We start from the raw sequence: 26,533 nt of genomic DNA, 5'->3' as shown, positions 1-26,533 counted from the left end.
CTGCATTGGGTCTTCATCTCTGTGTGCAGGCTTTCTGCAGTGAGCGGGGGCTACTCTTTGTTGCGGTGTGTAGGCTTCTCATTGCGGTGGCTTCTCTTGTTATGGAGCATAGGCTGTAGGTGTGCAGGCTTCAGTAGTTGTGGCATGCGGGCTCCAGAGCACAGGCTCAGTAGATGTGGTGCATGGGCTTAATTGCTCCACGGCATGTGGGATCTTCCCGGACCAGGGCTCGAACCTGTGTCCCCTGCATTGGCAGGTGGATTCTTAACCACTGTACCTCAAAAGCAGCCCCCCCCCTTTTTTTTTTAATATCTTAATGCTCTCTCCTCTTCTAACCATACCATTTCTAGATTTCTATCTTTGAGCTTGCTAATTCTCTTCCATATGGTCTGCTCAACTTCCAATGCTTTCTAGTGAATTCTTCATCTCATTTATTGACTTCTTTAACTCCAGAATTTGTTCGGTTCTTTTTTAGAGTTTCAATCTCTCTGGTAAAGTATTCCTTCTGTTCATTAATTTTATCCCTCATAAAACTGCCTTTCTGAGTTTTCTTGTAGCTCACTGAGTTTCTTCATAACAGCTATTTTGAATTCTCTACCGGTTACATTGCAATACTCTATGACTAAGTTCAGTTTCTGAAGAATTGTCATTTTCTTTTTGTGATGCCGTGTTACCATGGTTCTTCACAGTGCTTGATGAGTTGTTCCTCTGCCAGCGTATCTGAAGCAGCAAATACCTTTCTTCCTTTAGGTAAAGCTTTTACAGAAAAAAAAAAAAAAAAAAAAAAAAATTTGATTCTAGGGATTCAATAGGTTAGTAATTAGAGGCCTTTTGTTTTCCAGTAGGTGGCACTATAGCACAAGATTTTGGCTTGTCTCACCTGAGCTGCCTCCAGTTATACTTGAGAGTTGGCAGTTTCCACTTTCCACCACCCGGGTGAGAGGTGTCACCCAGTGCCCTAGATGTCACTGTTTGTGCCTCTGGGGTTATGGATGCCTTACTGCTGCTGGTGTCAGCAGTGTCACCCCCTGGGGCACGATGTCAGGTGCCTCTCCTACGTTCAGTCTCCTGGGTAGCAGGCTCTGCTGCCATGGATTTGGGGGATGGGAGGGTTGGAGAGAAGCCATGGTTACGGCTGTCTTTCCTGTGACCAGAGTTTTAGGGTGCACAGGCTCTGCTATTGTGGGTGAAGTGGGGAGGGACTGGAGTGGTGGGCACTTCTGAAGCTAGACAGATGTGGTTGCAGGCTCCACCGCCACTGCTGTCCAGTTCCTAGGAGCTGTGAGTGCCTCTGCAGCCAGGAAGCTGGTGTTGTGTGTGCTGCATGCCCTAATGCTACCAGGTTCTCTTGGGTTGCAGGCTCAGACTCTGTGGTCAGGGGTCTGAGATTATGGTACTGCCTTCAGTGTTCCCTCTATGCCTCCTCTATGTGTTCCAAGACACCCACACTTTAGATGTACAGATATGTGGAATTCTCCAGCATCCTAGTGTTTTGGACAGAGGCACATTTGTTGATTTATGGATTTTACTGGTTGTAGATTAAAATGGAGAGACAAAGGAAGTACCTCATGCTGACATGATAATTTTTTAATTGAATTACTTGTTTTTTTGCTCTTGAGTAAAAGGAGTTCCTTACATTTTAGATATTAATTCTTTATGAAATAGATTTTTGCAAATATTTTCTCCCATTCTGTAGGTTGCCTATTCATTTTGCTGAGTTTCTTGCTGTACAGAAGCTTTTTATTAATGCTTTTCCTGCTTATTTATTTTTGCTTTTGTTGCTTGAGCTTTTGGTGTCATATCCAAAAAATTGTTGCCAAGCACAATGTCAAGGAGGTTTTCTTCCCTATGTTTTCTTCTAGTAGCTTTGCAGTTTCACACTTACATTTAAGTTTTTAATCCATTTCCAGTTAATTTTTGTGAGTGGTGTAAGACAGGGGTCCAATTTCATCCTTTTGCATGGAAATATTCAGTTTTCCCAACATCAGTTATTAAAAAGACTATTCTTGGCTCCCTGGTTAAATCTTAGGTGACCATATATTCAAGGGTTTATTTCTGGGATCTCAGTTCTGTCCCATAGGTCCATGTGTCTGCTTTTATGCTAGTACCATACTGTTTTGATTACTACAGTTTTATAATAAATTTTTAAATCAGGAATTGTATCTAGCTTTGTTCTACCTTCTCAGAATTATTTTGGCTATTTGGGGTCTTAGTGGTTCCATATGAATTTTAGGATTGTTTTTCTATTTCTGTGAAAAATGCCATTGAAATTTTGAGAGGGACTGCACTGTATCTATAGATGGCTTTGGGTAGTAAGGACATGTTAGCAATATTAATTCTTCCATTTCATCAGCACAGAACGTCTTTCCATTTATTTGTGTCTTCTTCAGTTTCTTTCATCAATTTCTTATAATTTTCAGTGTACAGGTCTTTCCCTTTTTGGTTAAATTTTTTCCTAAGTATTTTAATTTTATTATGCTATTGTACATGGAATTATTGTCTTTCTTTTTCAGATAGTTCATTAGTGTATAGAAACAAAACTGATTTTTGTACATTGATTTTTTTTTAATCCTGCAGCTTTACCAAATTCATCTATTAGTTTCTTGGTAGTAGTTTTATTATTTTCTATATACAGTAAGTCCCCTACATATGAACAAGTTCCATTCCAAGAGTGCATTTGTAAGTCCAGTTTGTTCATAAGTCCAACAAAGTTAGCCTAAGTACCCAACTAACAAAATCAGCTATACAGTACTGTACTGTAATGGGCTTATAATACTTCTCACACAAATAATACATAAAAAACAAACAAACACACAAAATAAAACATTTTTAATCTTACAGTATAGTACTTTGAAAAGTACAGTAGTACAGTACAACAGCTGGCATACAGGGGCTGGCATCGAGTGAACAGGTAAGAAGAGTTACTGACTGGAGGAGGAAGAGGAGGCGGGAGATGGTAGAGCTGAAGGATGGTCAGCAATAGGAGACAGAGGGCAAGCTGCAATTTCACTCATGCCTGACGTTAATGGCACAGTTTCTGGTTCCTTTCTGGATTCAATTCTATCTACCCTCTTGAAAAAATGATCCAGTGATGTCTGGGTAGTAGCTCTTTTTTTCTCGTCATAGATGACACGGTAGCCCTGGACTGCATTCTGAACAACTACTGCAACCTTTGTGTACCATTCTATGTTCAGGTCCTGTGCCTCAAAAACAGTGCCTCCTCAAAAAAAGAAAATCCCTTTGCCATTTCCTGCATCGTGAATCTCTTCGATTCTTCAGTTACTTCTTCTTCCTCTTGTTGCTCCACTCTCTCAATTATTTTCACTTTTATTTCCATCGTTATCGCTTGGCACTTCTTAGCAGTACCAGCTACATCACTGCTGCTTTTACGCTGGCTTCTGGACATCCTGGGCTTGAAATAAAGATACTGTACTACTTACTACTCTATTCAGTACTGTACAGTAAAGTACACAAATGCACAACCACTTGCAGAGATGCACACATGTGACAATGTACATCAGACACGTGAACTAACTTAACATGATTGGACATGTGAACACACATTCAGATCTTTAAAAGTTCACAACTTGAAGGTTCATATGTAGGGGACTTACTGTATATCATGTCCTCCACAAAGAGAGACAACTTGACTTCTTCCTTTCCCATTTGGATGCCTTTTATTTCTGACAGGTGTAATTTTAGATGAATAAAGAAACACAAAGTAAAATTCACCTTTAGCATAGAATAAAACAAGTCCTCAAACTAAAATAGCTGTTAAAATATGAAAAGATGTTTAATTTCACTCACAATTAGAGAACTATAAATTAAAGCTACACTAGGTATCATTTCTACCTATCATATTAATAAAAATTTATAAGTTTGACAACATACTCTCTTGCCCAGATTAAGTAGAAACTGGTAGTTTCATATATTCCCAGTAGATATACAAAATGGTACAAAAGCTATAAAGGAAATTTATATTTATATTGACAATATATAACAATACTACATAGACATTTACACTTTGACCTAGAAATCCCATCTCCAGGAATGTACCTTAAAGATATTCATAAAGATACAAAAACACATCTGTAACAAAGTGATTCACTGCAGCAATACTTGTGACTGCAAAATACTGTGAGACATAATATCCCAACAGAGTAACTTCATTGAATATCTAAATATTCTCACTACCAAAAGGAACCAAGATCCCTCGGGGAAAGGGTTTCTTGAAGGACTGGAAAAGGAACATTCAAAAGATGAGCCTGGGGCTTCCCTGGTGGCCCAGTGGTTGAGAGTCCGCCTGCCGATGCAGGGGACACGGGTTCGTGCCCCGGTCCTGGAAGATCCCACATGCCGCGGAGCAGCTGGGCCCGTGAGCCATGGCTGCTGAGCCTGCGCGTCCGGAGCCTGTGCTCCGCAATGGGAAAGGCCACAACAGTGAGAGGCCCGCATACCGCAAAAAAAAAAAACAAAAACAAAAAAAAACACACTAAACCATGCCCTCAGGATTAAAGGCAGAATGTACACACTTCAAAAATAACTTTAAGTAAAAAAGAAAAACTACCAAAGCACGAAGTGTGACTTCTCACATACATGTTCCAGATTAAAGAAACTGAAGAAACCTAACAACTAAATGAAATAAGTGTTTCTCTATTAGATCCTAAATGAGGATGAAAAAAAATTTTTCCAAAAGGGACATTATTGGAACAGTTGACAAAAGCTGGATATGCAATATATTTTTAATAATAGCATGGTAACAATGGTAAATTTCCCAAATTTGATCATTACATTGTGGATATCTTCTTAGAAAATACATGCTTAAATGTTTAAGAATAAAGAGACACGATGTCTTCAACTAACTTACAAATCATTCTCCCCAAAAATTATATATATAAAACACAAATTATATTGAGAGGGAAAGGAAACCACAGAGCAAATATGGCAAAATGTTAACAATTAATAAATACAGTAGAGTTCATAGGGGAATCTCTGTTCTATTCTTGAAACTCTGCTGCACGTTTTAATTTTTTTTAAGTAAAGACATAAAAATCACTAGTTGCAAGATTTCTGCTTCCATCAAGATAGAGAAACAGGCATAAATTTATTCTCCTGCATAAAATAACTAAAAACTGGACAAAAATGTAAGATAGCATTCAAGCCACTGGACATCAGGCAAGGAAGGACAGCGAACCCTGAGAGACTATTAAATAAATGAACTGAACGCTAAGATTATCCCAGCTTACTGAATGGAGAAAATGTCCAGGATATGGTCCAGGGAAGAAGAGCCAAGCAGAACTCAGTCATCTCTGCAAGTTAAAGAGACTGTACAGAGCACAGAGACACCAACATAGAGTACTGGTGAAGAGACAAGGACAGAGTACTAGAGAGAAGAGAGCTGCAAAAAGAGAAAACTCAAGAGACCTGCAAAGACTCACCCAAAATCTTACTTAGCTAAGATTTTTTTAGCTAAGTACTGATAAGCTCAGGGCATGAGGAAACTACTCTATGCCGTGGAAATAACCCACCAATAAGGATTACAGGAAACACTGTCTAGAGCTCACATAGTATCACGGAATTGTACCAGGTCCCAACAGCCAGAGTTTAAAACCTCATAATATGGGGAGCATCCTTTGGATAATGAGAATGATCTTGTCTCAGCAGAGGAGATAAATTTACCCTAGACTATACATACTGCTGGTTCACCTAACAAATGTATAAAACAAGAGACGAAAAGATCAAGCTGTGTCCAAGTAACTTAATCATATCCCAAAGCTCAAGAATAGTTAAAGAAAGGTAAAAATATTCAGTACCTAATAATGTAAAATTCATAATGCCTGGCATCAAGAGCATGCAGTTGCAGGAGAATACAACCCAAAATGAGCAGAAAAATCAGGCAGTCAAAGCTGGCCCAGAAGTAACACTGAGGATAGAAGACAGGGAGAATAAAAGAGTCACTATGACAGTATTCCATATGTTCATGAAACTAAAAGAAAGAATAAATATATTAAGTAGAGAAATGGAAAATATTTTAAAAGATTCAAATTGAACTATTACAATGATTCACTTATGACTTGCTCATTTTCAACATGGAAATGGCTCAGCTACTTGGTTTCTGTTTCCTTCTCTCCAATTCCTTCCTCCTAAGTACAAGTGTGGGGTAAAAGGAAGATCTGAGTTTTGGCAGGTATGAAAAGATAAAAGGATTGGCATACACCGGCATGTTTAACTTGAAATACTGGTGAGACAGGAAGTGACATTGCCAGAGGAAGAAGAAAGGAGAAGGAAGTGATACTGTTGGAATAGGAGAGGTCAGCGATAGAGTTAACTCACTGACAGGCTTATTAAAGAGCAAGGAGGGGTGGGGTCCAACAAAGCAGCATAGGAAGACCCTGAACTCACCTCCTCCCATGACACACCAAATCTACAACTACATAAGTAATAATTCCAGGTAAAAAGAACTATAAACTAACTGAACGGCACCCTCCACAATAAGGGATAAAGGGACCACAGCAAGATGGGTAGTAGAGGCAGAGATGCAGTGACTCTAAAACCCTATCCCCCAGTGCAGTGACACACAGCAGGGAGGCATCTCACTAGTCCAGAGCCTCTTTTTAAGGATCAAAGGGTTTGTGCCCCACACTGGGCACCCCAACCCTTGGGACCTGCACCAGAGAGACAAGGCCCCAAAACATCTGGCTTTAGAAACCAATGGGGCTTACATCCAGGGGGCCCAGGGGGCTGCGCGAATCTTAGATACTCCTGTTGAGGGACTCGTGTGGATTCACTGGTTCCAGGAACAAGCAAAAAGGCAAGTTTGAAAAGTGACTGGATTATGTATAAAGGAGATTTGGTTGTTAACCTTAAAGCATCTGCTGGAGGGACAGGGATTAACTGGGATTTTCGTCATGGATGGTGCCACTGAAGAGTACCATTTTTGCACTCTCCCTCCACCCTGCTATTGCAAGTGGGCAGGCACACAACCTCTCTAAAGTCAAGTGTCTATCACACACAAAATGCTCATCCCAGGCCTCCCTAAAGCGGAAGGCATGCCCCATTCCCAACACTTTCCTCCAATATTGTGAAAACTGCAGGCGTGCCTCTCCCCCAGCACTCCTTCCTGGCCTCTCTAAAGCTGAGGGCACACCCTGCCCGCAATAATCGCACAGCCTCACTAAAGCACAGTCTACACAGGGGACTCCTCTTGATTGCCAGGCTCTGGTGGCCAGAAGGGCTTGTGCTCCTGGCCCTATGGGACCGTAAGAATCAGAAAGATAGTTCTGGGCAGAATACCACACCCACGACACTACATAAACAGCAGACTGAAACATCCCTGATCCGCACATGAAAAAGGCCCCTTAATTGTCCTGGAGCTTCAACCTGAGGGGCAGGCTTCAGGTTTGCAATACATCTAAAGGCTACATAGGTGCTCTTTGGGAATGCAGGCAAGGAGACACCACCTATGCACCCTGTCTTGGCCTCACCACAGCATGCTGGTACCTCCCAGAAAGAAGCTTAAACACTCATCTGAAACCCCAATTGTTCCAACTGCTGCCTAGGGGACATATCTGGACCTCAGTTTGGAGGTTGGCAGGGTATACAATTGTCGTCGCATAGGACTTTATATATCTATCTGCATACTTCAAAAGCTATTGTCTAAGAAACAGGCTTCCAATCAGCCTGAATCTAGGCTGACTAGGATCACTCCCTTTAGAACACTGACAGGTCTTGGCACACCCTCAATAAGCAAGACCTATCAAGAATAAATCAGACTAGTTAGACAATCACATAGGTTCCAGAGACAACCAAGAGCTAGAGCAAGGTTGAATAAGAGCCATCTCTTACATAAGGCCTAGTTCTTCAAGACTGGGAGAGGTAGCTATTTTGCCTAATACACAGAAACAATAACAAAGAATCAAGCGAAAGATAAAAACAGAGGAATATGTTCCAAACAAAAGAATAAGATGAAACCTCAGAAAAAGACCTTAATAAAACAGAGATAAGTAATATACCTGATATAGAGTTAAAAGAGATGCTCACTGAACTCAAAAGAAGAATGGATGAACACTCTCACTGTGCTATATCAAATAGACAGAAAATATTTTAAAAAACTAAACAGATGTCACAGAACTGAAGAACACAATAACTGAACTGAAAAATATACTAAAGGGGTTCAACAGCTGACTAGCTAAAGTAGAACAACTAAACAGCAACCTGGTAGATAGGGCAGAGGAACTCACCCAAACAATCAACAAAAAGAAACAAGAATTTTAAAAAGTAAAGGTAACTCAAGAGACATACGAGACTATACCAAGCAGAATAATATTCACATTATAGGGGGCCCCAGAAGGAGAAGAGAGAAAGGGGCAGAAAACTTATTTGAAAAAATAATGGCCATAAATTCCCCTAACCTGGGGAAGGAAACATTCAGGTCCAGGAAGCACAGAGAATGCCAAATAAGATGAGCAGCAAGATAAATTATAATTAAAACGTAAGAAGTTAAAGACAGAATCTTAAAAGCAACTTGTCACATAAACAGGAATCTCCATAAGACTATCTGCTGATTTTTCAGCAGAAACTCTATAAGCCAGAAGGGAGATATTTAAAGTGATGAAAGGGAAAAACCTACAACCAAGAACACTCTATCTGACAAGGCTATCATTCAGAACTGAAGGAAAGATTAAAGTGTTTTCTAAATAAGCAAAAGCTAAAGGAGTTCATCACCACTTAACCAACTTCATGAGAAAAGTAAATGGGTCTTCTTTAAGCTGAAACAAAAGGGTGCTAACTTATAACAGAAAAATATATGAGAGTAAAAATCTCACTGCTAAAAGCAAATATATGGTAAGGGTAGTGGGTTAATCACATAGGAAGCAATTAGAAGGTTAAAAGATAAAGTAGTAAAATTAATTGAAACTACAATAATTAAAGAATACACAAAATAAAAAGACATACAATATGACATCAAAAACATAAAACATGACTGAGTGGAATAAAAATGTAAAAGTTTTTAGAATGTGTTCAAATGTAAGTTGCTACCAACTTAAAATAGACTGCTATATATATAGATCATTATGTGTGAACCTCATGGTAACCACAAAGCAAAATGTACAGCAGACACACAAAAGATAATGAGAATGGAATCTAAACATAACACTAAAGAAATTCATCAAACCACAAGGGAAGAAAGCAAGAGATGAAAAAAGGAATAGAGAGAAACTGCAAAAACATCCAGAAAACAATCAACAAAATGGCAACAAGTACATACCTATCAATATTTACTTTCAATGCAAATGGACTAAATTATCCAATCAAAAGACACAGAGTAGGTGAACAGATAAAAAAATAATTAAAAAAAATAAAAGAATAATTTATATGTTACCAAGAAGAGACTTACTTCAGGTTTAAGAACACACAGACTGAAAGCAAAGGGATGGAAAAAGATATTCCATGCAAATGGAAATGAAAAGAAAGCTGGTATACCTATACTCACATTAGACAAAACAGACTTTAAAACAAAGAACATAATAAAAGACAAAGAAAGGCATTGCATAATATAAAGTGGTCAATTCAACAAGAGGATATGACATTTGTAAATATTTACACACCTAACAAAGGAAAATCTAAATATATAAGACAACTATTAACAGGCCTAAAGGGAAAATCTGACAGCAATACAATAATTGTTGGAGATTTTAACCACATTTACATCAATGGATAGATCATCTACATAGAAAATCAATAAGGAAACATCAGCCTTAAATGAAACATCAGACCTGATGGACTTAACAGAAATATATAGAACATTCCACCCAAAAGCAGCAGAATACACATTCTTCTCAAGGGCACATGGAGCATTCTCAAGGATAGGCCACATGTTAGACCACAAAACAAGTCGCAATAAATTTAAGAAGACTGAAATAATATCAAGAAATTCCTATCAAAATTCCAATGGCATTCTGCACAGACCTAGAATAAATAATTCTAAAATTTGTATGGGACCAAAGTCCCCAAGAAAAGGAGGGAGGGAGGGAGGGACAGAAGGAAGGGAGGGAAGGAAGGACAGAAAGAAGGAAGGAATGAACAAAGTTGTAGGTATCATGCTCCCTGATTTCAAACTATACTATAAAGCAATTGTAATCAAAATAGTATGGCATTGGCATAAGACACATAGATCAACAGAATAGAGAGCCCAGAAAGAAACCCACACATATATGGTCAATTAATTTACAACAAAGGAGGCAAAAATATACAATGGGAAAAGGCAGTCTCTTCAATAAATGGTGTTGGGAAAACCCAACATCCACATGCAAGAGAATAAAACTGGATGACTATCTTACACCACACACAAAAATCAACTCAAAATTGATTAAAGACTTGAATGTAAGATCAGAAACCATAAAACTCCTAGAAGAAAACATAGGCAGTAAGCTCCTTGACTTAATATCACTCTTAATATCACTCTTAGAGATATTTTTTGTATCTGATTCAAACACAATGGCAACAAAAGCAAAAATAAACAATTGGGACTACATCAAACTAAAAAGCTTCAGTACAGCAAAGGAAACCATCAACAAAACAAAAAGTCAACCTCCAGAATAGGATAAGATATTTGCAAATCACAGATCCAATAACGGGGTAATATCCAAAACACATAAAGAACTCATACAGCTAAACAACAACAACAAAATCCAATTTAAAAACAGGTAGAGGATATGAATAGACATTTTTCCAAAGAAGACATATGGGTGGCTAACAGGTAGGTAAAAAGATGCTCAAGATCACCAGCTATTAGGGAAATGCAAATCAAAACCACAATGAGATATTACCACATATCTGTCAGAATGGCTATTGTCAAAAAGACAAGAAATAACAAGTATTGGAGAATTTATAGAGAAAACAGAACCCTCACACACTGTGGGTGAGAATGTAATTTAGTGCAGCTACTATGTAAAACACTATGGGGGCTTCCCTGGTGGCACAGTGGTTGAGAGTCCGCCTGCCGATGCAGGGGACACGGGTTCATGCCCCAGTCAGGGAGGATCCCACATGCCGTGGAACGGCTGGGCCCGTGAGCCATGGCCACTGAGCCTGCGCATCCAGAGCCTGTGCGCCACAACAGTGAGAGGCCCGTGTACCGCAAAAAAAAAAAAAGAAAAAAAAACTAACCAAACTGCAGGGAGAAACAGACTTATTCACAATTATAATCAGAGATTTCAACACCATTCTCAATAGCTGATAGAACAGGTGGACAAAAATGAGTAAAGAGGGACTTCCCTGGTGGCCCAGAGGTTAAGAATCCACCTTCCAATGCAAGTGACGCGGTTCGATCCCTGGTTGGGGAACTAAGATCCCACATGCTGCGGGGCAACTAAGCCCATGTACTGCAACTATGGAGCCCACATGCCCTAGAGCCTGCACACCACAACTACTGAGACTGCACACCACAACTACTGAGCCCATGCACTCTGGAGCCCATGCACCACAACTAGAGAGAAGTCCACGCACCGCAACGAAGAGCCTGCACACCGCAATGAAAGACCCCACATGCCACAACAAAGATCCCATGTGCCACACCTAAGATCTGACGCAGCCAAATAAATTTTTTTTAAAAATGTGTAACCATATTCTTTAAAATAAAAAAACAATGAGTAAAGAAATAAAAGACTTGAACGCTACTATCAACCATCTTGACCTAATTGTCATTTATAAGAACACTGCAAACAACAACAGCAGAGTATAAAGTGCACATGAAAGAGTTACCAAGACAGACCATACTCTGGGCCATGAAACAAGTATCCATAAATTTAAAAGGATTCAAGTCATATAAAATAGGGTCTTTGAAAACAATGGAACTCAATTTGAAATCAGTAACAAAAATATCTCTAGAAAAAAAAACAACTACTTGGAAATTATATAAGAGACACTGAAAGAAAACATGGGTCAAAGAAGGAATCAAAAGTGAAATTAAAATGTATTCTGAACTGAAAAAAATGAAAATAACCATATGAGAATTTTCTGGGTTGCAGCTAAAACAGTACTCAGAAAAAATTAAGAACACTATAAGGATGTATGTATTACAGAAGAAGAATAGTCTTAAATCAGTGATCTCAACTTCTACTTTATTAATCCAGGGGAGAAAAAGAGCAAATGAAACACAAATTAAATGGGGAAAAAAATTAATAGATTTCAGAGCAGAAATCAATGCAATAGAAAACAGAATATCAATATACAATGAATGAAATCAAAAGTTGGTTCTCATATAACATCAGTAAAATTGAGAAACCTCTAGCCAGTCCAATCAAGAAAAAAAAAAAAGAAGACACAAATTATCAATATCAGGAATGAGAGAGATAAGACTATTACAGATTCTCCAAATATTAAAAAGACAATAAGGCAAAATAATAAACAACACTAAAATAAATTGACAACTTAGGCAAAAATAAACAAATTCCTTATAGTTCACTGAAGAAGAAAAGGATCATATGAATAGGCCTTTACTTTAAAAATTAAATTTATAACCAAAAACCTTCTCCCAAAGAAAACTCTAGGCCAAGATGACTTCACTGGTGAATTCTATCACACACCTAAGTAAGAAATAAAACCAATTCTACATAAATTTCTCCAGAAAATTGAAGAAAATACTTCCCACTTGTCTTATGAAGCCAGCCTTATTACTCTGCTACCAAAACCAGACAGTATTACAGGAAAAGGAACTGTAGATCTATATCCCTCAGCAACACTTATACAAAAATTCTCCAAAAAAAATTTCTTAGCAAATTGAATCCAATGACATAAAAACAAGGATAATACAAAAAGATGAAGTGGGAAGGTTTTTTTGTGTGGTTTTTTTTTGGTTTTTTTTTTGCGGTATGCGGGCCTCTCAGTGTTGTGGCCTCTCCCGTTGTGGAGCATAGGCTCCGGACGCGCAGGCTCAGCGGCCATGGCTCACGGGCCCAGCCGCTGCACGGCATGTGGGACCTTCCCAGACCAGGGCACGAATCCATGTCCCCTGCATCGGCAGGCAGACTCTCAACCACTGCGCCACCAGGGAAGCCCTTTTTTTTTTTTTTTTAACAATCTTCAAATGTTTGAAACATCTGAAAATCAATCAATACATTTCAACATATTATCAAACTGAAAAGAAAAAACAATACAATCACCTAAGCAGAAGAAGACAAACCACTTGACAAAATCCAACAACAATTAATGAAAAAGCTCTCAGCTAGGCAGGAACAGAAGGGAATTTCTATAAGCTTATAGAAGATATCTAAAAAAACTCAAAATTAACATCATACTTAATAGTGAAAGACTTAAACGCTTTTCCCCTAAGACCGAGAACAAGACATAGATGTCTGCTGTCAATACTTCTATTAAACTCTGCACCAGAGGTTTTAGCTATTGCAAGAAGGCCACAAAAATAAACAAAAGACATCCAAATTGGAAATGAAGAACTAAAATTCTCTTTGTTTGCAGATAACATAATCATCTGTGTAGAAGATTCAATGGACTCTACAAGACAACTGCAAATAAGTACGTTTTGCAAAGTTTAGGTTATGAGATTAACATGCATAATAACAATGAACAGTGGCAAACTGAAAATTAGGAAAAATACTATTTATAAGAACATAAAAAATATGAAATACACATAAACCCAAAAGACCTATATACTTAAAACTATTGATATAAGATTAATTAGGAAAATTAAAGAAGATATACACCATGTTTATGGATTAGAACTCCAATACTGTTAAGATATACATTTTCCCCGAATTTACCTATATACTCAATGCATTTCAATCAAAAATCAGTAGACTTTTTTATAGAAATTGATGAGCTAATTCTAAAATTCATATGGAAATGCACAGGAACTAAAGTAGCAAAACAATTTTGGAAAGAAAAAAAAAGCACAAAGAGAAATTACACTATCTAACTTTGAGATTACTATAAAGCAACAATAATCAGAATAATGTGATGCATTTTCAGAGTTAAGAGGAAAAGCTGACATACTCCTTGTTTTTCTTTGGGTTTCCAACCATTGTTCAACTGTTATCTCTCAACACTTCCTCTCTGAAAGGCAATACTACCAATTAAACCACTTCTTCTCAATCTATATCACCTTTTCCTATCCCCTTTTCCCATCCCCCCAAATTCTCCTGCCCTCTTTATCTTAGCATTTGTCTCCATCTATCCCTCACCAAAATACCTGACACTTCAGTATACACATTGATGACTCCTTCTCTGTCCTGACCTCATAAATCCTCAATCTTCTTACCTGTTAATACTATTTCTTGTTCCTTTCACTACCTTACTTTTTTTTTTTTTAAGATTTTTTTAATGTGGAGCATTTTTAAAGTCTTTATTGAATTTGTTACAATATTGCTTCTGTTTTATGTTTTGGCTTTTTGGCTGCAAGGCATGTGGGATCTTAGCTCCCCAACGAGGGACCAAACCCACACCACCTGCACTGGAAGGGACGTCTTAACCACTAGACCTCCAAGGGAAGTCCCATACTTTTCTAAACAGTATAATTTCAGTTAAACATAGTAAATAAAACACATGGCTATTTTTCACTCCTTTCCAAAACCCTACCAAAATATAATATAGTTACTTAAAATATAAATTCGCAATAACAAAGAAGATAGAAAAGGCAACAATCACAGATAAGACTTGCCAACAAAATGTTAGAAAATGTAAGTGGTAACTCATTAGCATATCAGGAAAAGTTGAAACTTAAGTGTACGGAGGGGAGGTCAAGAAGAAAAGGCCACATGGTGGGAGGGGGAATTGGAGGAAAATGATCAAAAGGTACAAACTTCCAGTTATAAGATAAATAAGTACTAGGGATATAATGTATAGCATGATGACTATAGTTAACACTGTTGTATGATAAAGTGAGTTGTTAAGTGAGTGCTTTCTAAGAGTTTTTATCAAAAAGAGAAATTTTTTTCTTTTCTTTTTATTATTTGGATATCAGCTAAATCTACTATGGTAATCATTTCACAACATAACATAAATCAAACCATCATGCTGGACTTCCCTGGTAGTGCAGTGGTTAAGAATCTGCCTGCCAATGCAGAGGATATGGGTTCGATCCCTGATCCGGGATGATCCCACATGCTGGGAAGCAACTAAGCCCATGTGCCACAACTACTGAGGCTGCGCTCTAGAGCCTGTGAGCCACAACTACTGAACCCATGTGCCACAACTACTGAACCCATGTGCCACAACTACTGAAGCCCGCCCACCTAGAGCCCGTGCTCCGCAACAAGAGAAGCCACGACAATGAGAAGCCCACGCACCGCAATGAAGAGTAGCGCCCACTTGCCGCAACTAAAGCCCGCGTGCAGCAATGAAGACCCAATGCAGCCAGAAATAAATAAATTTATTAAAAATAAAAGAATGAGGAAGCCCTTTTTAAAAAAAAAAATCATGCTATACACTTTAAACCTATACAGTGATGTATGTCAATTATATCTCAAAGAAACTGGGGGGAGAAAAAGAAGAAAAGACCAGTTTATAGGGTCAGATAACTCCAATAAAGCTCAGGAACTGGAGAAATCTAAATGAAGAAAAAGGAGAGGGCACCGAAACAGAAGGATTGATTCAGTCTATATAAGGAACAGCCAGAATTCTAGTTCCTATTGCTCAGCCCACAGACATGCAACTATTCTTCCCCCAGTGCAGAAGAAAACAAGAGGAAAAAATTAACCAGAGAGCTTTTGGACTCAGAGACACCAGGCAGCTTACCAAAAACAGGAGGATTAACTAAAATATGACGCTTTGAACACTCAATCTACTTTCCCTATCTATTCCTATAACATGACAGAGTAGTCAAACAAAATACAGGACACCAGTTAAATTTGAATTTCAGATAAAAAATAAATAATTTTTAGTGTATGCATTTCTCAAATATTGTACGCAAATTTAACTGGTGTTCTATATTTTAGTTTGCTACATCTGGCAACCCTACCTTCAGACTAGAGACTAGAGAATGGTTCTTTGGGGAATCTCATTGGCCCAGGAAAGGATGTTAAAGATATGAACATTAGGAGTTCTCAGCAACATCACAGATCTTTACCTGATCACACATACCACATACACACATTCCCCATAAGAAACAGAGTTTCTTCTACAATTTACTCAAATCCTAAGACCCATGAGTGCAAGAAACACACTAATTTTTTTAACTTTCCAAGTAAGGTAAAAAAAAATTTTAACTTTGAATAAATATAGTGAAGTGTGAAGTAAGACAATGAAAATAAACAGAGCGAAAATCCAAAACTATTAAGGTGTGTAATATTTCATATTTTATGCCTTCAAAGGATAATTAGCAGTGAAATTTTGGCCTTTATTTTTATAGCCCTTATTTTTAAATTTTATACTTTATAATCTTGGAGCTAAAAAACCATATTGTTTATCCAAAGGATTTTTATGTGTGATTAAATCATCAATATATTAGTATTTTAGTAATGAAATGACAGCAGAGAATACCTACATGTTAAAATACTCCATGTGATTCACTATACAAATGATTCACAGAAGAATGCAGGGAAGGTGGGTTATAATGAAAGTTTGTGTCAAAAGAAGAAAACAGCGGGGCTCAAGGAACCCAAGGAGGTAGGGTAATAAAGAAAACGAAATTTGTAAGAAGGGTTCTCAAACCTAACTAATCATTAGAATAATCTGGACATCTATTGGAAAAAAGGATTTCAAAGTTCAAAAATTTCAGACCTACTGACTCGGAATATCAGGAGCTGGGCCCAAATTTTACAATTTTTGAAACTTTCCCCATGAGATTCTGATAATCAGAAAGATTTTGGAAGATTTTAGAATGCTGACTTAGGTACGCTTATTCAATAGTATGATCTATTTGCCTTAAGGACAACTATGATGCTATAGACAATAAATGATGAAATCATTCTTCTTACCTTGGATACATTGCTGACATAATTCATTTGGATAGTACTTTCCTTATCAACTTGATTACAAAGGTTCTGTAAAGTAGATGCATATTCTTTATCACTTTTTATTCTCAGGGCCATAAATTTCTTCACTGTTTCCAGTAACCGTAATTCCCAGTCTTGCAATTTTAACACAGCTTCATGTGAATTCTTCAGGTCACTCCCAAACCCCATTTTTGTAAAGCACTGTCTTATCCTCCACGCTGCACAATTGAGCCGTCTAATCAGCACATATCTGTGTATGTAAACAGAAGAAAAGAATCTTAAATCAAAAGGAAATTAGTCTTCAAAGCAAAGTTATGGCCCATTCCTTTTAGAGTAAAAAAAAAAAAATCACTATAACTGAATGCTTTCCCCCAAAAATCAGGAACAAGATGAGAATGTCCAATCTCACCACTTCTATTCAACACTGTAATGAAGGTTCCAGTCAGTACAATGAAATAAGTGAAATAATTTCCAATGAATTTGGAATGGAAGAAGTAAAACTATATTTATTTGCAGATGACATGACATATATAGAAAATCCTAAGAAATACAATTTTTAAAGTATTAGAACTAATAAATGAGCTCAGTAAGATTACAGGGTACAAGATCAATATACAAATATCAACTGTATTTCTATATATTAGCAAAGATCAATCTGAAAACAAAATTTAAAAAATATTCCAAAACAATTCCATTTACAACAGCATCAAAAAGAATAAAATATTTAGGAATAAATTTTACAAAATAAATACAAAACTTTACTCTTAAAATTATAAAATATTGTTGAAAAAAATTAAAGATGACCTAAATAAATGGAAAGACTCATGTTAATGGATCCAAAAGACTTAATATTAAGAAAGCAACTGCCCAACTTGTTCTACAAACTTAACTCAATCCATATGAAAATCTAAGCTTTTTTTTTTTGCAGAAATTGACATGCTAATCTTAAAACTTACAAAGAAATGCAAGGAAGCCAGAATAACCAAATAAATAAACAAACAAACCAAAACACCCTGAAGAAAAAGAACAAAGCTGGAGGACTCAGACTTCACTGCCAAGTCCATTCAATGGAGGAAAAAAAACTCTTTTCTACTAAAGATGCTGGGAAAATTGGATTCCACATGCAAAAGAGTTAAGCAGGATGTCTCCTTAGACCATACACAAAAAATTAAATCTAAAGGAATCACAGATCTAAATATCAGAGCTAAAACTATAAAACTCTCAGAAGAAAATACAGTAGTAAATCTTCGTGACCTTTGTCCAGGCAATGGTTTCTAAATATGACAACAAAAGTGCAAGCAACAAAATAAAAATATGTAAATTTGTTTTCATCAAAATTAAAAACTTCTGTACTTTGAAGGCCACCATCAAGTAACTGATAAGACCACAGAATGGGGAAAATATTTACAAATCATATATCTCATCAGGGACTTTTATCTGGATTATATAAAGAATTCTTACAACTAAATAATAACAAGACAAACCAATTAAAAATGGGCAAAAGATCTGAGTAGACATTTCTCCAAATAAGATTTACAGACGTCCACTAAGCACATGAAAAGATGTTCAATATCATTAGCCATTAGGAAAATACCAATAAAAACCACAATGAGATACCATTTCACACCACTAAGATGTCCATAATCAAAAAGACAGATAATATCACGTGTTGGAGACTGTGAAGAAATTAGAACCATCAGATACTGGTGGTGTAAATGTAAAATGGATGGTTCCTCAAAACTTAAACACAGAGTTATTATATATGACCCAGAAATTCCACTCTTAGGTATGTACCCAAGAGAAATAAAAACATATGCCCACACAAAAACTTGTGCATGAATATTCGAGCAGAATTATTCATAATAGTCACAAAGGGGAACAACCCAAATGTTCATCAACTGATGAATGGATAAATAAAACAATGTATCCACAAGATGAAATTGGCAACGGTAATGAATGAAATGTTGAAACAAGCTACAGCATGGATAAACCTTGTAAACATGCTAAGTGAAAGAAGCCAAACACAAAAGACTGACATGTTGTGCTGTCTTCTTATATGAAATGTCCAAAATCTATTTTTAGAGGCATAAATCAAATTAGTATTGACTAGAGCTGGCAAATTTGTGAAGAAATGAGGAGTGACTGCTAACGGGTACTGGATTTCCTTTTGGAGTGAGTAGAGGGCTCTAAAATTGATTGTGGTAATGGTTGCACAACTCTGTGAACAGAATAAAAACCATTCAATTGTACAGTTTAAATGGGTGAATTCTTCAGCATGCGAGTTATAGCTCAAAGTTGTTAAAAAAAATCTCTGCAGTATAACTTATAATCATCTAAAGGTCAGTTATCAGACACCCCAAAGTTATTCCTGCTTGTTTGCTATAAAGCCCAAGAACTATGATAGAATTTATTTTCCCCTCCAGTCTCCTAGAATTTCAAGCAGTGAATCTTTTAGGGTCAGTTAGAAAAAATAAAGAAACACATCTTTTATTTTTAAGTCTGGTTCATCATATCAGAAGTCAATTTAATTCAGCTGAAATCCTCTAACCTATACAGAAAAATAAGAAAAGGTTTCTCTCTCTAAGCTCAGTGATACCATCTAAAGAGATGGTAAAAATGTGTGGGTTTTCCAAATAGAAAACAAATTCCAATATTTTCCCAACTGAAAACTGTCTGGTTTTATGATCAAACAAGTAGAGCGGGAAAAAGGTTGTGGAAAAATGTACTCCATCAAGGTTTCCAAAGTTGCAAGCAGGACACTAAATGAACCTTAACATAAATAAGTCAATAAAAGTAATTGACTTATTCACTTTAATATCAAGTAGGATAATTCCAGTTTATTCACTTTGTAGATAGTAGCTTTAAAAAATTTACTTTGATATACTGTAACTTTATGGGTCACAAAAAAGAACATTTTTCTGTTATTTTACTTATAGCTCAACTAAGTCTCAGTGAAGATATACTCTATCTCATACCATGTTTTCAATGGAAGAATACAAAGAAAGGTGAAATGTTTCGCTTTTTTTTTTAAAACTATATCCGAGATTGTGGTTCATTTTATTCTGTAGCTTGGAATAAACATCACTTCTGCTTCTAAATGCATCTAGCTGCGGTCAAAGCTTTGACAATAGTTTTTTTCTCTCATTATTAGGAATTTCAAAAGGATTATGAAGAGCTTAGATGAATAAAAAGGGAAACAATCTGGCAGCTATCTGAGAAACACTCCAACCCACCCTAAGGGCTTATTTATGTACACCAGTATTCTAGGTCAGGGTGAATATAAAATAATTTAATACATGGTACCACTCCTTGAGGAATCACAAATAATAAAAATTTTTAAAAACAGCTCCATAATTAACTGATTATGTCTAATTATTAAATTCGTAGAGATTATAAATACTTTAAGGAATTAAAGGGAATGGTATCCTACAGATAATTTTTCCACAGATGTCAAATGATATACATAAGACTATTCAATTCAGTAGTGTTTGGAAGTTTTTTAAAAACTGGAAATATTAATTAAAAGGAACTGACTAGGTAAATTACAATCAAAGCTGCTGCAGTTGATTGTATTGATAACTGAGAAATCCTAGGGAGTACCATTCAAATCATAGTCTGTGTGAATCTGTTCAGTGTCCAACATTCACAACCATATGTGGTAGATGTGATCATGGCATATTCATTCAGTGGAGTATCATTCAGCCCTAATATAAAAATGAGAAAACTTGTGTATTGATTGGGAAATATCATTAACAATTATTAATAGAAAAAAGTAAGATACAGAAGTTGGTATGCTTACATTGTGTAAAAAGGAGGAAAAATAATAAAAATTAAATTTACTTAAGTACATAAAATATTTCTAGAAGAACACACAGTGGCTGGGACACAGGAATGGGAAGGAGACTCTTCATTATATACTCTTTTGTACATTTGAATTTTGTTTTAAGTGAACATATTGCTATTACTTATTCAAAAATTAATTAAAGAATTTTTGAAGAGAAAAAGAAAAAATTAATGAAACCTGAAGTAATCCAGAAAAGTTTCCTAGAAATGGCAAGACATGAGTTAAGGTTGGAAAAACCATGATTTAGATAAAAAGGTTAAAAAGGAAATGTATTTCAGGAAGCAATATGGGGAATATAAGTGACTAGGGGGTGAAGTAAACCAAGAAATGTCTCCAAAATCAAGCTATATGTGGCAAGCAGTGGCAGACGGCATGCCAATTTACCTCTTGCTATTCTAACGTTAAGGGAACTAATAAGGCTCAAACTCCTTAACTGGTGTTTAAGGCAAAATAACAAGATCATGAATGTGATGTTTTAAATGGTTAGTTTGCTGGTGCTAGTTACGCAAGTGTGTTCAGTTGGTGAAATTTCATAAAGCTGAGCGTCTGTGATTTGTGCACTTTTCTATATGTATGTTATAGTTAATTTAAAAAGAGACATAGAGATAGAGTTTAATCTGGAAGCTAGGTATAAAATAGCTTGAAGACAGCAAAAACATAAAATGAGACATAAGAAGGCAAATTAATAAGTCACTACAGCTATACAGCTTGAGAAATGAGGATCTATAATTGACAATGTCAGTGAGAGTTAAGACCAAAGAGGCTTGACCTGGTAAATGGATTTAAAGAAAAGAGAGACAGATGATACAATGATAACTTCAAGGCTTTAATAATAAATGATGACAATATCAATAGAAATGGAAGAATGAGAATATGGAGCTACTTTAAAGAAAATACATTCATTTCAGCAGGAAATAAATGCTTAGGTAAAATACAAGGCTAAGGATACAAAGTTGAGAGTCAGCTGCTTAAAGGTGATAAAACCAATAGATTGAATGTTGACAGAAAAGCAGAGAATTACAAGGACAAAGCCCATGAGAATGTATCAATGGAGGAACTAGAAGAAGAAAAGCCAAAGGGTAGAGATTAAGTAAGCAAAAAAGAGGTTTGACAGAGTTACAGATGATGGGATATAAAAGAAGTTATTAGCAATGCCGAATGTCAGAGAGAGATGTGAAAACTGCAAAAAGTCATTATTGGAATTTTCAGGTAAAGCCAGTATAGTAAAAGAAGTACTTCAGAAGCTCCTACCACCAATAACTAATAAAAAGAACAAAAACTGTTAAGAAAAAACAAAAATTTAAACATATCATCAGCAAATAAAGGAGTAAAACTTTATGCCACAAGTTTCACAGCATAGTTTCAAAGGAAAAAGAGAGAAAATTCTGGTGCTCTAGGCAGCATGGAAATGTGCCCAACGCTACCCCTCAACTTTCAGAAGATATCCCGAGGAAGAAGAATTAACAAAATCCTGAGAATTCACACTGGATACTCCAAGATGAAAAGAAGCAGCATACACTGAACAGACCAACCTAGGGAAAAATCAAGAAAATAACTAAAGGAATATTATTAAGCCATAAAAAGAAACGAAACTGAGTTATTTGTAGTGAGGTGGGTGGACCTAGAGTCTGTCATACAGAGTGAAGTAAATCAGAAAGAGAAAAACAAATACCGTATGCTAACATAAATATATAGAATCTAAAAAAAAAATGGTTCTGAAGAACCATAGGGAATGATAAGCTGGGAAGAAGTGAGAGACTGGCATTGACATATATACACTACCAAATGTAAAACAGATAGCTAGTGGGAAGCAGCCACAGAGCACAGGGAGATCAGCTCGGTGCTTTGTGACCACCTAGAGGGGTGGGATAGGGAAGGCGGGAGGGAGACACAACAGGGAGGGGATATGGGGATATATGTATTCGTATAGCTGATTCACTTTGTTATACAGCAGAAACTAACACAACAATGTAAAGCAATTATACTCCAATAAAGATGTTAAAAAAAAAAAAAGAAAAGAAAAGAACTAAAGAAAGAAGCTTCTCTGTACCAAGACAGGACCTCAGAAAAATGCAGGGAGGGCAGCCTTGGCTTGCCATTTTCCAGGACTCTATGAAGAACTGGTGGATGAAATTAAATCCAGAAGTACAGGATGTTTAATGGAATCTCATAAGAGAGAGTAAATCTCAGGGCCCCCAACAAGGCCAAACTCAGTTCCAGCCAATACCTCCCCACCCCTCTATCGCCATGCTCATATGACAAATAAACCAAAATTAAAAGTAAAACCTAGGAATTCCCTGGTGGCGCAGTGGTTAAGAATCCGCCTGCCACTGCAGGGGACACGGGTTCGAGCCCTGGTCCAGGAAGATCTCACATGCCGTGGAGCAACTAAGCCCATGCACCACAACTACTGAGCCTGCGCTCTAGAGTCCGCGAACCACAACTATTGAGCCCGCATGCCACAACTACTGAGTCCATGCACCTAGAGCCCGTGCTCTGCAACAAGAGAAGCCGCCACAATGAGAATCCCGCGCATCACAACGAAGAGTAGCCCCTGCTCGATGCAACTAGAGAAAGCCTGTGTGCAGCAATGAAGACCCAATGCAGCCAAAAATTAAAAATAAATTAAAAAAAAAAGTAAAACCGGGCTTCCCTGGTGGCGCAGTGGTTGAGAGTCCGCCTGCCGATGCAGGGGACACGGGTTCGTGCCCTGGTCTGGGAAGATCCCACATGCCGCGGAGCTGCTGGGCCCGTGAGCCATGGCTGCTGAGCTTGCGCGTCCGGAGCCTGTGCTCCGCAATGGGAGAGAGGTCGCGACAGTGAGAGGCCCGCGTACCGCAAAAAAAAAAAAAAAAAAAAAGTAAAACCTAGCTTCTGACCCAAACAAGATGGCATAGACCATTTTTCCCAGCTCAGCCCCACAAAACACAACTATAAACACTGAAAATAGCAAAAGAGACGACCAAAGAATAACTCTGAGAGGTAGAAAAGGGAAACTCCTTTGGCCCTAGGACTGGAAGAACAGCACAGAAGCAGGGTATCTTGTACCCCCCTCACCAAACAGAAAACGGTCATCCATTTCTGACTTTTCCCAACTTCCAGTCTGGGAACAAAAGGCAGTCCGTGTAGGCTAACTCCTCCCAGGATCTGACAAGAGTCCCTCTGACTACATCAGGCAAGCCAGACACCACCAGCAAGGGAGACAGATTATGAGCCTCACCAAAAACAAACAGCCAGGGGAAGCATTCTCCTTCCCTGATAGGCCTGAGAATCCCATTTTCTGCCAGGAGAAACGGAACTAGGCAGGAAGAACCAGCAAGAGAGATCCAGCAATAGCAAGCAGCCCAGTCAGAAAGCCTCCCTGTCCCCACAGGTCCAAGGATCACCTTTCCCACCCAGAAACACCAGAGCAGATACACAGAACTGGCAAAAGGGACCCAGCTCTAGCAAGAGGTTCAGTCCAGGAAGCTCCTTGTTCTCTGCGAGTCCAAGATTCTCCTTTCCTGACCAGAGACTGTAGGGCAGCTAGGGGGCATGGTAAAGAAATCCTATCTCACCCCTTCTCTAACCAATAGACATCTAGTACTGCTCAGCCTAAGAAAAATGTCTTCTACTCCCTCAAGCAGCACCACCACCATCAAGAATCAGTGGGAGCCCTAGTGATACCAGATAAAGCAAACCAAAATAACAGCACAAAGACTCAAAATTAAACTGTCACTGGAACCACAGCCCACAAAAATAGGCCAAGAACTGCATGTTAAATCTAACCAGAGTGACTGACTGCCTGTAAAAATAAAAGATTGAAATAGGCTACTGAAATAGAGTCTCCTAACATAATAGATAAAATATCTAGGCTTCAATTGAAAATCACCTGTCATATCAAGAACCAAGAAAAATAATCACAAGTTAAAAAAGAAAAGACAATCAACTTATGCCAACAACAAGATGAATCAGATGTTGGAATTATCAGAAAATGATTTTAAATCAGCCATCATAGAAATGCTTCAACAATTGATCACAAATTCTCTTAAAACAAATGTAAACCAACAATTACAAATTCCCTTAAAACAACTGTAAAATTAGAAAATCTAAGCAAAAAATAGAAGTTATTAAAAAACATGGAAATTATAGAACTAAAAAATATAGTAACAGGAATAAAAAACTCACTAGATGAGCTCAACAGTAGACAACAAAGGATACAATCAGTGAATGTAAGAAAGAGGAATAGAATTCAACCAATCCAAACAACATTGAGAAAATATACAGAAAATAAGAAGAAGAAGAAGCAAAGCCTCAGGGACCTGCAGGACAATAACAGAAGACCCAACATTTGTATCGTCTGAGTTTCAGAAGGAGAGAAGAAAGTAGGGCTGAAAGAGTATTCAAAAAAATATGTCCAACTTGGTGAATGAGAAATCAAGACAGTGTGGTATTAGTAGAGGATAGACAGTAGATGAATGGAACAGAATAAAGAACCCAGAAATAGACCCACATAAATATGCTCAACTATTTTTTGACAAAGGTCCAGAAGCAATTCAATGAAGGAAAACTAGCCTTTTCAATAAATGGTACTGGAGCAATTGGATATCTATAGGCCAAAAACAGAAAAAAAAAAGAATGAACTCTGACCTAACACCTTACACAAAAATTAATTCAAAAACTTAAACATAAACGTAAAACTGCAAAACTTCTATGAAAAAAGAAACAGAAGGAAATCTTCAGGATCTAAAGCTAGGCAAAGTTCTTAGACGTGAAACAAAAAAACACAATCCAGGGCTTCCCTGGTGGCGCAGTGGTTGAGAGTTCGCCTGCCGATGCAGGGGACACGGGTTCGTGCCCCGGTCCGGGAAGATCCCACATGCCGCGGAGCGGCTGGGCCCGTGAGCCATGGCCGCTGAACCTGCGCGTCCGGAGCCTGTGCTCCGCAAAGGGAGCGCCCACAACAGTGAGAGGCCCGCGTACCGCAAAAAAAATTAATTAATTAATTAAATTTAAAAAAAACACAATCCATACAAGGAAAAATTGATAAATTGGGCTTATCAAAAGTAAAAAGGTTGCCCTGTGAAAACCCATGAGAAGATGAGAAAAAGACAGGCTATGGACTGGGAGAAAATATTTGCAAACCACATATCTGACAGAGAACTAGTACCTAGAATTCATAAAACTTCTTAAAATTCAACATTTAAAAACAACAATCCAACTAGAAAATGAGCAGAAGACATGAACAGACATTTCACAGAAAAGGATATAAAAATGGCGAATGAGCACACAAAAAGATGTTCGACATAAATTAGCCTTCAGGGAAATGCAATTAAAACCACATGGAGATACCACTACATACCTATCAGAATGGCTAAAATAAAATATAATGACAAGACCAAACACTTGTAAGGATATGGAAAAAGTGCATCATTCATTTGTTGCTGGTTAGTAGACAAAAAATGGTACAGCCACTCTGGTGTCTTATAAAACTAAACATTCAACTACCATATGACCCAACAATTGCACTCTTGGACATTTATGCCATAGAAATGAAAACATATGTTCACACAAAAACCTGTACACAAATGTTCATAGCAGCTTTATTTGTAATAGCCAAAAGCTGGAATCAGCACAGGGATCCTTCAACAGGTGAATGCATACCATGGAATACTACCCACATTAAAAAGGAACAGTCTATCAACACAGACAACAACTAGCACGAATCTTCAGTAATCCTGCTGAACGAAAAAAGCCAACC

The 26,533-nt window shown here is 37.4% G+C and overlaps 1 protein-coding gene across 7 annotated transcripts in view; it reads right to left on the bottom strand.

The window, feature by feature from the left end:
* FER (FER tyrosine kinase) overlaps window positions 1–26,533 on the bottom strand; it is a 465,769-nt gene that overhangs the window by 405,883 nt on the left and 33,353 nt on the right. For 6 of the 7 annotated variants that reach the window (XM_070045166.1, XM_070045168.1, XM_070045167.1 and 3 more), the window contains one exon: window positions 16,932–17,199. In XM_070045166.1, the coding sequence (XP_069901267.1) occupies window positions 16,932–17,138 (207 nt within the window). In that variant the 5' untranslated portion in view covers window positions 17,139–17,199. Of the gene's footprint in view, window positions 1–3,614; window positions 3,650–16,931; window positions 17,200–26,533 lie in introns of those variants that run through there. The other variant, XM_060296090.1, reaches the window with a different exon arrangement.

Source organism: Globicephala melas, chromosome 3, assembly GCF_963455315.2.
Source record: "Globicephala melas chromosome 3, mGloMel1.2, whole genome shotgun sequence".
Taxonomy (NCBI): domain Eukaryota; kingdom Metazoa; phylum Chordata; class Mammalia; order Artiodactyla; family Delphinidae; genus Globicephala; species Globicephala melas.
Note: the sequence above shows the minus strand (reverse complement) of the source record. Positions and strands in the feature narration are given on the sequence as shown.